Source organism: Notechis scutatus, chromosome 5 (genome assembly GCF_049901735.1).
Source record: "Notechis scutatus isolate UNSWTSFEM ecotype Mainland chromosome 5, rNotScu1.2, whole genome shotgun sequence".
Taxonomy (NCBI): Eukaryota; Metazoa; Chordata; class Lepidosauria; order Squamata; family Elapidae; genus Notechis; species Notechis scutatus.
The window spans coordinates 70079581-70093381 of record NC_142013.1 but is presented as its reverse complement, the minus strand read 5'-3'; the positions used below and the strand labels follow the sequence as shown (position 1 = coordinate 70093381).

Below are 13801 nucleotides of genomic sequence, written 5' to 3'. Positions count from 1 at the left end.
AGAGCTGTTTATGTCACCAGGCCTTACGATCCCAGGGAATCAAAGCCATTTTAGATGTCTCCATTGTGGTTGATCTTTTTAGTTTCTCTGAGTGGTTTGTGTATATTTTTATAGTGCCTTTCATTTTTAATATTTATTTTTATGTTTTTTAAAATATTTGTTACTTTATTGATTGTTGTACACAATCCAGTGTTGCTTCTTGTTAAATGGGCAACCATATAAATATGATGAATAAATATAAATATTGACTGTACTCTTACGATACATACATTTGAAAGCACAAAATTTCCGTCTTTTTTATTACATAATCCATTAACAAAATAACTTAATATACACTGTCAAATCACATCGATATTAATCAGAAAAAAGACACAGGGTCCTTTCATAAGCACTATTATGACCTATTAACCGGCTTTTCTTATTAAAGGAGCTTCAGTTCTTTAAGCAAAAATGCAGCATTTCTTCCAGTTTAGACATACTGTATATTTCTGGAGATAATTGTTGATTTTTGTTTATTGTTTTTGTCAGAAGTTGCAATATTTTAGTTGGGTTGGTTAATAACTGTTGTGTTACAAGAAAGTGACCATTGCTCCCAATAGTCGTCTGGTTTGCTGAGGAATCTTTCCCTTCCTCTGCAGTTTCATGTCTCTTTTGAATTCAGGAGACCAAAGAACTTACCTGGACAGGAAGACAAGTACCACAAACAGGGCATGTAGGGGAAAGTGTTCATTATCTCCCCTAATGAGAAACTCCCACTAGATTCCCTATGACTTCGGTGCTCAGAAACAAAATAGTGTAGTCATGCTTGTAATTTATAGGGCCAGTTAAGTTCTTGATCTTCTAGCACACTCTATCAGCAGTACATTCTTCCCAGTTGTCTGTCCTTTAGATAGTAAAATCCATTCCTGAGTGTTATAGATATTAAGAAATGACATCAGTTGTTTTTCCTACCTCTTTTCCAATACATTCTGAAGTAGAGATTGTTTCACTTGAGAACTTCTAGCATTTGTGGGTACATAAGTTTACTTCAAGTTTACATAAGATTACTTCATGGATCACTGCCTTGGGGCGGCAAAGGGGCTGGGGTAGCTCAATTAAGCTATGAGCTATGCTGTGCAGGGCCACCCAAGATGGACAGGTCATAACAGAGAGCTCTGACAAAATGTGATCCACTGGAGAAATGGCAGTACCTTTGCCATGAAAACCCCATGGGCGGTACCAAAAGGCAAAAAGATATGTTGCTGGAAAATGAGCCCCTCAGGTTGGAGGTGTCCAATATGCTACTGGGAAGAGAAGAGGGCTAGTACTACTAGCGCCAGAAAAAATAAAGCGCCAGAGTCAAAGCCAAAAGGACACTCAGCTGTAGATGTATCTGATGGTGAAAGGAAAGTTTGATGCTGTAAAGATCTATACGCCATAGGACCTGGAATGTAAAATCCATGAATCAAGGCAAGCTGGACATGGTCAAACAAGAGATGACAAGACTGAACATCAACATCTTAGGAATCCGTGAACTAAAATGGTCAGGAATGGGTGAATTTAATTCAGATGACCATCAGGTATACTACTGTGGGCAGAATCCTTCAGAAGAAATGGAGTAGCCTTCATAGTCAATAAAAGAGTAGGAAAAGTAGTACTGGGATACAATCCCCAAAATGACAGAATGATCTCAGTTCGAATCCAAGGCAAACCATTCAACATCACAGTAGTCAAGTCTATGCCCCAATTACTGGTGCTGAAGAGGATGAAGTTGTCCGGGTCCATGAAGTCCTACAACACCTTCTAAAATTAACACCAAAAATGATGTCCTTATCATCATGGGGGGTTGGAATGCTAAAGTAGGAAGCCAAAAGATAACCAGAATAACAGGCAAGTTTGGCCTTGGAGTACAAAATGAAGCAGGCTGGTAGAATTTTGTCAAGAGAATACGATGGTCATAGCAAGCACTCTTTTCCAACAACCAAAGAGAAGACTCTACACATGGACATCACCAGACGGTCAACACAGAAATCAAACTGACTATGTGCTCTGCAGCCAAAGATGGAGAAGCTCTATGCAGTCAGTAAAAACAAGGCCAGGAGCTGACTGTGGCTCAGATCATGAACTTCTTGTTGCAAAATTTAGGCTTAAATTGAAGAAAGTAAGGGAAAGCATTAGTCTATTCAGATATGAACTAAATCATATCCCTGATGGATATACAGTAGAGGTAACAAATAGATTTAAGGAATTAGATCTGATAGACAGAGTGCCTAAAGAACTATGGACAGAGGGTCGCAACATTGTACAAGAGGTAACAACTAAAACCACCCCAAAGAAAAAAAAATGCAAGAAAGCAAAATGGCTGTCTGAGAAGCTTTACAAATAGCTGAGGAAAGAAGAGAAGCTAAAGGCAAGGAAGAAAGATACACTCAATTGAATGCAGAATTCTAGAGAATAGCAAGAAGAGATAAGAATGCCTTCTTAAATGAACAGTGCAAAGGAATAGAAGAAAACAATAGAATAGGGAGGAGCAGAGATCTCTTCAAGAAAATTGGAGATTTGAAGGGAATGTTTCATGGAAATATGGGCATGATAAAGGACCCAAATTGGCAGGGACCTAGCAGAGACAGAAGAGATTAAGAAGAGGTAGCAAAACTACACAGAAGAACTATACAAGAATGAGCTTAACATGCCTAAATAATCAGGATGGGGTGGTCACTGACCTCAGGCCAAACATCCTGGAATGTGAAGTCAAATGGGCCTTAGTAAGTCTGAGCAACAACAAAGCTAGTGGAAGTGACAGTGTTACACTCAATTTGCCAGCAAATTTGGAAAACTCAACAGTGACCACAGGATTGGAAAAGGTTTGTCTACATTCCAATTCCAGAGGAGGGCAATGCCAAAGAATGTTCAAACTACTGCACTATTGCACTCATTTCACATGCTAGTAAAATTCTGCTCAAAATCCTACAAGCTAGGACTGAGAACTACCAGAAGTACAGGCAGGATTTGAAGAGGCAGAGGAACTAGAGATCAAATTCCCAACATATGCTGGATCATGAAGAAAGCTAGGGAGTTCCAGCAAAACATCTACTTCTGCTTCACTGACTATGCTAAAGCCTTTGATTGTGTGGATCACAACAAATTGTGGCAAGTTCTTAAAGAGATGGGAGTACCAGACCATTTTATTTGTCTCTTGAAAAGTCTATGTGTAGGTCAAGAAGCAACAGTGAGAACTGGACACGGAACCACTGATTGGTTCAAAATTGAGAAAGAAATTCGGCAAGGTTGTATACTGTCCACTGTGTTTATTTCACTTATATGCAGGGCACATCATGAAAAAGGCGGGGCTAGATGAATCACAAGTTGGATTTAAGATTGCCAGGAGAAATATCAACAACTTCAGATATGCAGATGATACCAGTCTAATGGCAGAAAGAGAAGAGGAACTAAAGAGCCTCTTGATGTGGGTGAAGGAGGAAAGTGCAAAAGTTGGCTTGAAACTCAACATTAAGAAAACTAAGGTCATGGCATCTGGCCCTTTCAATTCCTGGCAAATAGATGGGGAAGAAACTGAGGTAGTGACAGATTTGATTTTCCTGGGCTCCAAGATCACTGCAGATGGGGACTACAGCAAGAAATGAAACGACGCTTGCTCACGGGGAGGAAAGCTATGGCAAATCTAGACAGCATACTAAAAAACAGAGACAGTACCCTGCCAACAAAAGTGCATATAGTTAAGGCTATGGTTTTCCCAGTTGCAATGTATGGCTGTGAAAGTTGGACCATAAGGAAGGCTGAGAACCAAAGAATTGAGGCCTTTGAACTATGGCGCTGGAAAAGACTTCTGCAAGTCCCTTGGACTGCAAGGCAATCAAACCGGTCAATCCTAGAGGAGATCAACCCTGATTGCTCTTTAGAAGGCCAGATCCTGAAGATGAAACTCAAATACTCTGGCCACCTATTAAGAAGGAAGGACTCACTGGAGAAGAGCCTAATGCTGGGAAAGATTGAGGGCAAAAGAAGAAGGGAACGGCAGAGCATGTGGCGGCAGGATAGAGTCATTGAAGCAGTCAGCATGAGCTTAAATAGACTTCAGGGGATGGTAGAGGACAGGAAGGCAGGAGGAACATTGCCCTTCGGTTTGTGGTGGGTTGGACATGACTTCATGACTAACAACAACAACAAGTTTACTTATGTTGAAACATCCAAGAGAAATAAATCTACTGAATATCTAAGATGTACAAACAATATACTTTCTAATGAAAAATATCCTTATAAATTAATTTCTCTTATCTTCCCATGGCAGGATTTACAAGAATTCTTTTCCTCTTAATTATTAAATAGCTTTTTTCAATTTCTCTGGGTCATTTTATTTTTGAATTATCACACAATTAAGTTACATGGATATAATTCTACAGCAAATTACAGTGGTATATACACAATGATGCATTTGCAAACTCCCTGCATTCTGCCTCTGGATCAAACATCCTTGGGAAGATACTGGAAAAATAATAAAAAACAGATCTGTGAACATCTAGAAACAAATAAAGTTATAACTAGTAGCCAGCATAGGTTTATTAAAACCAAACCAATCTTATTTCATTCTTTGACTAAATTAGTAGACCAGTGAAATGCTGCGGACATAATATACTTAGACTTCAACAAGGCATTCAACAATGTACACCACAACTACTTCTTTTTTTTTTTAAGACAAATTTTATTAGTTTTACGAAACAATACACAAACAATCAAGGCATAATAACATAAAAGATCTTTTCTAAGAAAACCAATAGAACATACAAAATAGTTCCAAATTGTAATATATATATTTACGTTATCTGTTCAACTTCATATCTTATCCCAACTTCTCCTTTTCATTCTATTATCCAAATTATATTTCTTGCTAATTAGAATTTTATTGCCTTTCAAAAACAATACACAAACATACAAAACATAAAACATAAAAAACATAAAACATCTTTTCTGAAAGCTGCTTGATCCCGGGTTAAAACTCTTCGCACAGACACAAATTCAAAAATAATATTTACTTTATATATCATTCCATATCTTATTACCATTTTCAATTTTCTATATAGCTTCTTCCCTCTTTTATCTTTCTTATTTTTATTTTATTTATCTTATCTCAATTCAATTCATAATACTTATCATTCTTTGTCTGTTCTATTTCCAGCTATCCATTCATCTTTTCTCTTTAAATATACTTCTCCTGTACACTGATTGGAGTGACGCCTTGACTCTTTCCCCTAACTTAATAATACTTAATATAACACTTAATTTATATTGGGATTCTGTTTAGTACATTCTAAAATTACACAATAAATTTTATGAGAAAAACAAAAACACAACAATAACAAAATAAAAGCATATAAAACCACTATCAATACCATTAAAAAGCTAATCATATATATTGATACTCATTTATATCTTAAACATTTTACTCTAAATACACATATAAAAACACAATCTTATGTACCTTCCAGAATCCCTTTTTCAATTAGATTTACCCATTGTCTCTAAATAAGCTTTGTTTCTTTAAGTCTTGCTTCCCACCATTAAGGCTTCTCATCCACTCCTTTCTCTCTTGCTTATTTTCTCCTTGCCCTTTTTACCCCTTTGTCTCTCCTCCTCCCTTTTCTTCTTCTGCTTACCCCCTTTCTGTTGTTTTCTAACCTTGTATCCACCTTTCATCTCATTTTTCTCTTTTTGATTGTTTTTTCAAACCTTAAAATCCCCTTTTTCTTTCCTCTTTCTCCTCCTCCCCAAAAAGAACCCATTGTTCATCAAAGATGGCTTCTTCTTCTTCTTTATCCCAGTCATCCTGCTGCGTAGTCAATTTTTCATAAGTGCATACCGCCATTTCTAGAAATTGAAAAAGAGTGCCCAAAATATCTTTTCCATCTTGTTCTTCTTTTTTATATATATATATATTTTTAAGCAAGTTTTATTAATTTCAAAAACAAACAAATCATCATCAACCATTACATATTTGAACCTTTTTCCATTATAAATTTAACAAGTCAGATAAAACCTCATCTTATACAATACATTTCTATATTATTTCATCTATTTCTTTCTGACTTGATTATCATCACTCTCTTTCTATGTTTCTACAAGGTTTCACCAATACTCTCAAAGACATAAACAAACACAAACATACATATAAAAATCTTTTAGTAAAGTAACTTGGCCCCAGGTACCTCTCTTTATATGGGCTTTAATTATATTCATGCTCATCTTACAGATCATTACTTATTTTATTTACCATTCTGTATCTTCCATATAAACTTCTCCATACATTTCACTCTTCATAATTCTCTCTTATTCAATCCATCTTAATTTAAATCATTATATTTGTATCTTTTGCCCATCCTTTATTATCCCTCTATCTCATTCCTTATAATGAAAAAAAAAAAGAATTTCTCCTGAAATCTCTAATCAGAGTATGATGCCTTTCTATCCTCTCCTAAATTAATTAAATTAACATTTAAAATAACACCTAATACCCAATTTGATTCTGCTTGGTACATTCTATCTACTAATTTTTACTTTTAGTAACAATAAAAACAGAATAAAAAATCAAAAATGTTTAAATACATAATATCCTCCTAAATACGTAGTTAAATAATAAATCTAAATAATAAATCTTATAGCATTCTCATTGCCTTTCCCTTCCATATTTTATTACATTTTAAAAAATCAATCATTATTAAACATTTCAACATTTTAATTTCTTATTAACTCTTAAGCCATTCTAATTTTCTATTTCTAATATGAATGTTACAGTACCATCTTGTGTACCTTGCAGAATCTTTTTAAAAAAATTTATGCTTTACCCATTATCCCTAAAAAGGATTCCTCTTTTCCCATCTAATTTTAAAACTTTGTGGCTTTTCTCCGCCTTTCCCTTTCTTTCTTCCCCCACCAAATCTTCCTACCCCCTTCTTCTAACCTCTGTCTTGCGGCATCCCTTCTCTGTTGTATTCCCTTTTTCTCTTGTTTGCTATCATTGTATTTATTTTGCATCATATTTTTCTCTTTCTTAAATGTTTTTTTAGATCTTAAGTCCTTCATTTTCCTCGCTTTCTTCCTTCCTTCTTTCTTAGATGAATTTTGGGATTCATTGAAGATGGCGTCTTCATCTTCTTCTTGTTGTTCTTCAGCTTCCATCTGTATTGTCTGTTCATAGTTAACCAACGCCATTTTTAAAAAAAAGAAAAGCTTTTTCCATACCATCTTTACAGGCTGCTTTTGTTTGCTCATATTCATCCCTCAGTTCCTCTAAAGAAAAAGCCATTATAGATCTTTTCTTTTCTTTTTCCTCTTTCTTCTCACACCAACCAAAATATTCCAAAAGAAAAACAAGAGAATCCCAAAGTCCACAATCCTCAATCAATCCAAGCCAAGCCAAAATTCCCCTTTCTCTTCCAGGGGTAGTATCAGACAAAGGAAAAAAGAAAGTTCAAATCTGTGTTTTGAAGCCTTATTAAGATTTTATTTCTGTTTTCAAATCCTTAAGGCATCTCCTCCAACAAAATCCAACCAGATAAATATATTTTTTGTCCTCTCCCTTCCGACCTATCCCAAAAAGCTAGTTTTACCTGAAAAAACAGGTTTCTCAATATCCATTTATTAATTCCGTCGGGGGAGAGTAAACTTTCCTTTCAGCACCTCAGAATTGCCGCTTATTTCCTCTTGTGGAAAGAATCATCCAAAAAGCCATCATTTTCAGGAATTAAATTAAATATATCTTAGAGTCCTGGGTCAACCAAGAAGACTTTCACTTTTAAAAACTTTCTCCTCTTCCTCCAGCGCATACTTGCCCAGCTGCCGGCTTCTTTGTGGCGGCCATTACGGACCGCCGCTGCACGTCTTGGTAAAAGGAGGTTCTGCCGGCTAGGGAGGGGTCTGCAGCACCCCAAACCCTTTCCCGGATCCCCTACCTTCAGCTGCCCCTGCAGGGCAGCCTTGCTCCGCACCCTTTCGGGTCGGAGCCCCAAAACGGCTAGCGGCAGGGATCGCGCAGCTTCGCTGAATCCCTACCGCCGCAGCCGACAAACCGGTTTGTCATTCTTTTTTATATTTTTTATATTTTTGATATTCAATTTTTAGTTCATCCACAAGCAATGCCATCGTGAAGAGAAAAACTTTTTCCAAGACAACCACCCAAGTATTTTTAATCAAGAATAATTCCAAAAAGTTCCAAAGTCACCAAAGAATCCAAATAAACTATTTCTTTTAATACTTTTTTCTTTCTTGTATTTCTCTTTCTGGGGTTACTGTTTAATCAAAGAGTTCCAATTCAGATATATCTTTCTTTAAAGTTCTAGGCAATCTCCTCCTTTTTCAAATTCTGCTCCAATTTATTTTTTTTCCTCTCCCTTCCCACTTACAACAACAATTTTCCTTTAATTGTCCATACCTCCAATACAGGTTTTCTGATTTCTTAAGTTGTTAAATCCAATGTCCAGGAATCTTTTATCCCTTGGCTTTATATGGGGTGGGAGAGTGAAGAAAAAAAACTTTCCCTTGACAGCTTTCTCCGCCGCTTTCCAATCTTCTTAGGCAGTGATCCCCAACCTTTTTGACGCCGCGGCCCGGTACCGGCATCAGCTGGGCGCCACGGCCCAGTACCAGCATCAACTGGGCGCTGCCATCGTTTTGACGAAAAGATGGTGGCGCCAGCGCTCGTGAGCTTTTCGGGTAGAAATGGCTTTCTACCGGAAAAGCTCACTGAGCGCTATGCCGCCATCTTTTTGATGAAAAAGTGCTTCCGGTGAGCTTTCTACCCGGAAAAGTTCACCGGAAGCACTTTTACCAAAAGATGGCGGCGCCAGCAACCACGACCCGGTAAGACTTGTTCCGCGGACCGGTACGGTCCGCGGACCGGTGGTTGGGGACCCCTGTTCTTAGGGATACAATGTATCTTTCAGGCAATTCAAGCAATTCAGTTTCCAGGGTATTTAAAAGTTGTTATTCTCCCGGCTCAGCCAGCACTTCACTTCTCCTGTTTCTTCCTTCTCCTTCTTCCTCCAGCACAATCTTATCCAGCTGCCGGCTTCTTTGTGGCGGCCATTGCTGACCGCCGCTCCACCGCCTTGAGAAAAGGAGGTTATGCCGGGTGGGGAGGGGTCTGCGATACCCCAAACCCCTCTCCGGATCCTCCCTATCTTCGGCTGCCTCTATGGGGCAGCCTTATCCTCCAGACCCGTCAGGATCAGAGGCACCAAGACGGCTAGCGCAACAGGGATCGTGCAGGATCGCGAATCCCCGCTGCCGCCGAAGCCTGGCAAACCGGAAGAGGCCACCACAACTACTTCTTGATAAACTAGAAAAATGTGGGATAGACAGCATCACCATCAGATGGATTTGTAACTGGCTGACAAACTGTACTCAACGAATAATCCTTAATGGTTACTACATCAACATGAAGGGAAATAACCAGTGGGGTACCACAGGATTCCTTCTTAGGCCCAATACTCTTCAATATCTTCATAAAAGACTTAGATGAGAGAATAGAAGGGGAACTCATCAAATTTGCAGATGACACTAAACTGACAGAAATAGCTAATACCCCAGAAGACAAGCTGAGGATCCAAAAAGATCTTGACAGAACAATGGGATCTATCCAACAAAATGAAATTTAATGTGGAGAAAGGAAGGACTAGGGTTAACATGATAGCAGTATTCCAGTACTTGAGGGGCTGCCACAAAGAAGAGGGGGTGAACTTATTTTCCAAAGAACTAGAAGGCAAGACAAGAAACAATGGATGGAAACTAATCAAGGAGAGAAGCAACCTAGAATTAAGGAGAAACTTCCTAACAGTGAGGACAAGTAACCAGTGGAACAATCTGCCTTCAGAAGTTGTAGGTGTTTCATCACTGGATGACTTTAAGAAAAGACTGGACAACCACCTATCTGAAATGGTATAATAGGAGGTTGGACTTCCAAGGTCTCTTCAAGCTCTATTCTGATTGAAAAATTGAACTTGAAAACAATGTCAGTGGGTTCCATTCAGTTGGCTTCAGTTTTATTTACAACTTCAGCATAAATAAAAATAGTAAAACATTTCATTCTGAATTATGAATAGCAGTCCAAATGTTGCTTATGCCAGCTTGCTTTAAAGTGTAACTTTATTACATGAGACACTATTTAAAAATACAAAACTAACAGTGCAGTTATTTCAACATGTTCCTCGTACTTTAGCTAATAGTGGTAGTCTTATAAGTAATTTCTTATGACTAACAATGAATTAGTATGTTCAGCAACTGTAACTTAGTTCATTTGACATTTTTCTTTGCTATTATTATATATGGAATTTTAAAAGTCCCACAATGGTGGGAAATGTGTAAAAATCTGAAAAAAAAATGAGTGATCCAAATATTGTTTTGGACAGCAGGAACAGGCAAACTTATTTGGCAACACTTAATAGTTAAATAAACATTATATATAGCAGTAATTTAGTTGCTGGTCTCTATTTTATGTATAAAAGACCTGCCCATACTTGTAACAATTTCCTGGTGTTACTTTTATATCATATGCTACCTGCCAAGTGGCAAGGACTTTTCTGAGGCTTAATCTGAAATCTTCCTACACACACATGGAAGCTATCTGAGGAACAATTTAAACCATCTTTAAGATCTCCCTCCATACAAAAAATTGAAAACATAGCACTTCAATAGTTATCCTCCCAGTTTACAATATGTGAAGAAACAATCAGTAGAATCAGCCAAGCATTCCCAGAAAGCTGTTCGCTGTTCTCTCTTCAAGATTTTCAGAAGTAGTTTGCCATTGCCTCCTTTCTAGGGCTGTGAGTGACCAGCCCAAGGTCACCCAGTTGGGTTCATGCCTAAGGCAGGACTAGTACTCATGATCTGCCAATAAACTTTAATAACCAATACATCTTAAAGCATATATTAGCTGTTCAGCTAATGATCAGATGGGGGCAGATGTTCTACCCGTTAGTTTGCTGGCTAGAAATGTTTCCTTTTTCACTGCATTATCTTTTAGACTTCACTGCGTTAGTACTCTCAAACTGCTAAACATCCATTTTCGTCTTTATACTACTCTTCTCCATGGAATATTTCCTATTAATTTCAGCTTAGATTCATGCTAGCTTTAATAGTACTCCCCCTCTTTATAAATGAAGAATAGGAGTAATTTTATTATGACAAATGAAGTGCTGATCACAATTATAACCTACTATTGTTATGCTTAAATTTAACCAACAATACAAAATTCAAAACCTGAAGCAGGTTTATATATGTCCGTGTGCGTGCACATGTGCACGTTAGAAAGCTACTTCTCTCCCTTGAAATTAAACTTAGCTTTTTTCCCCCCTGCACCAATAAGACAAGGATTAATTGCAGGTACCCTAGTCCAAGATGATCCAGACAATGCTCTGCAGGAGATATGCATAGAATTGTGCCTTTGATCTTGCTCCCAGGCTGAGGCCTTATGTTAATAGTAAAATGATGCAGGTAATGTTGAGGTAGCACGAGGAGCTACAGGGCAGCCTTTCTCAGCAGTCTCCAGGATGTATTGAGATTCAACTTCCAGAAGTCCTAGCCACTGAGGACTCAAAAAATTATGATTATAAGAAAAATCCTGTAGGAATGGATCTTGTATTTTGGACAGTTTACTGCATCAGGCAGCCTGTGCTTGGAAGAAATTCATGGAGATAACTAGCTACTGCCTTTGTTAGATAAGTCATGGTTCCATAAGCACCACTTGGAGCACTGTCATAGAAAAAGTAGCTGATACCTGTGCCTGCATCTTGTTCTAAGAAGCCATCAGCTGCTCCGAGGGATTTCTGGAGAAAAAAGCGAAGAGAAAGAGGTATATAAATACAAAACAATCCTCACTTAAAGAATGGTCAAATAACCTAAAACATTATTTTTGAGAATAGGAATTCATCAGCTTTAATTTCCAAAAGGGGCTGCTCCTCAATCTTGAATAAGCTGCTGAGACCTATATGCAGGTAGATTTATTTTATACGGGTCAGTCATCCTTTCCTTCCAATTCTACAATATGTTGTCAATTGGGAGTGGTGTCAAAGTCAATATGAGTTTCATCAAGTGCTGGAAGCCACTGCAAGGCAAAAGGTGAGTCATGCACTTTTAAAATAGCAAGAGAGAATACTGCAGCAGGGTATTACTCAGCGAACACCAAGAATATAAGTAGAGTCCTCTAACCTCCAGGCAAATTTTATCAGCCAGCTGTACCTACAGGCTGTGTTACTTGCAGGCAGGCAGGAGAAAATAAAGAAAAGGATTATGTGACCCATGTCTCCATTGCCACTAACAGCACTAGTCCTAAATCCTATAAGAGTCTTTCTGCATTTCAGTCTTTAAAATATATTCTTTCCACCCATTCCTGTGATTCAGCTACTAGTGTATACACTCTCCCAAGTGACCAGATCTCTTGAAAGCATTAGCAAGGAATAAATAACATGGGGGCTTTATACCTGCACTGCCCAAGATAGCTGGACTTCTTCCTTAACTATATTTACCCCACTGGTCAGCACTAGGCAGGTACAAGGTTTTTGACTGGAGTGGCCACCTCTGCTTTGCCTTTTTTGCAACTAGTTGGTCATGAGTTTGCCTGGTGGTAATAGCAATTCACTGCCCAGTATTTAAAGCAGTGATTTTTAATTTTAATTTTTAAATTAAACTGATAATCTAATGCAGGACTGTCAAATTCAATTTCATTGGGGCCATATCATGGTTGTGTTTGACCCTGGGGGGCTGAGGTGGGCATGGCCAGCTCAATGACACTTGTGTTGGGGGCGCCTGTGATGGCCTGAGCACTCTGCCAGTGAAAACAGGCTCTCCTGAGTTCTGCCAGCGCATGCAGCCCTCCTGAGCTCTGTTTTCACTGGCAGAGGGTTGCAGGAGGCCATGGTAGCCGAAAACAGAGCTTGGGAGCCTGTTTTCACTGGCAGAAGCACCGCAGGCCAGATCTAAGTACCCTATGGGCCGGATCCGGCCTCTGGACCTTGAGTTTGACACCCCTGAGCTAATGTGGAGCAGAGAGCGGTGTGGTGGATAAGTGGTGAAGTTGATCGTTTCCCACTTGGAAGGTTGAGAGTTCAATCCTAGGCAGCAGCAGATATTTCTCTTTAAGGGTACAAATTATCTGCTGCACACTCCATGCAGGTGTCAGGAAGGGCATCCATTCAGTAAATGCTCAGCTTCATTAATTCACCTGACTCTATCCCAAATTAAAGGATTACAAGGTCATAAAAAGAAAAAAAATATCTAGTGTAGAGCAGGTGGAATAACAGAGATAATACTGTAGAATATGACTGATAAGAAATTCATGTATTATTTGATTATAATAAAAATAGTCAGTGAAACTCAGGCTGAAGAATGAAGAAATAAATCTGCATAGAGAGGTTTTGTTATTCTTTTTCAGAAATCACATCAATAGAAGGAAAAAGCCAAGAAATTAAGCCACAATCCATAAATTATTATAGGAAAAGAATTCAAACAGGGTTTACAGATCACAAAAACAAATTTATTTTGGAAAAGTTTAACCAGAAATAATTACAATGATCTGTTTAAGAGAGGGATGTATTTTTTCAATAGTCAATGGTGAATGGACTATAAATATGGTCATAGAATCAGAATGCAAGAATAATTTAACTGAATAAGAGTTAAATGCAAAATTAAATGCAACTTTTTCCTGAATATGAGAAATGGGGACCTGTGATACTGGGAGCATAAACAGCCCCCGAGACTTAATTTTGCAGCTAAAAAAGCTTATTTAAGTTTGAACTGGCCAACAGTTGATGGCAGT

At 38.1% G+C, this 13801-nt stretch overlaps 1 protein-coding gene across 15 annotated transcripts in view; it reads right to left on the bottom strand.

The window, feature by feature from the left end:
- The window catches only part of PHKA2 (phosphorylase kinase regulatory subunit alpha 2), a 105768-nt gene that overhangs the window by 22029 nt on the left and 69938 nt on the right, over positions 1 to 13801 (bottom strand). For 8 of the 15 annotated variants that reach the window (XM_026674939.2, XM_026674942.2, XM_026674943.2 and 5 more), the window contains one exon: positions 10002 to 11813. In XM_026674939.2, coding sequence (XP_026530724.1) covers positions 11640 to 11813 — 174 coding nt within the window. In that variant the 3' untranslated portion in view covers positions 10002 to 11639. The other 7 variants (XR_015749853.1, XR_015749855.1, XR_015749852.1 and 4 more) reach the window with 4 other exon arrangements.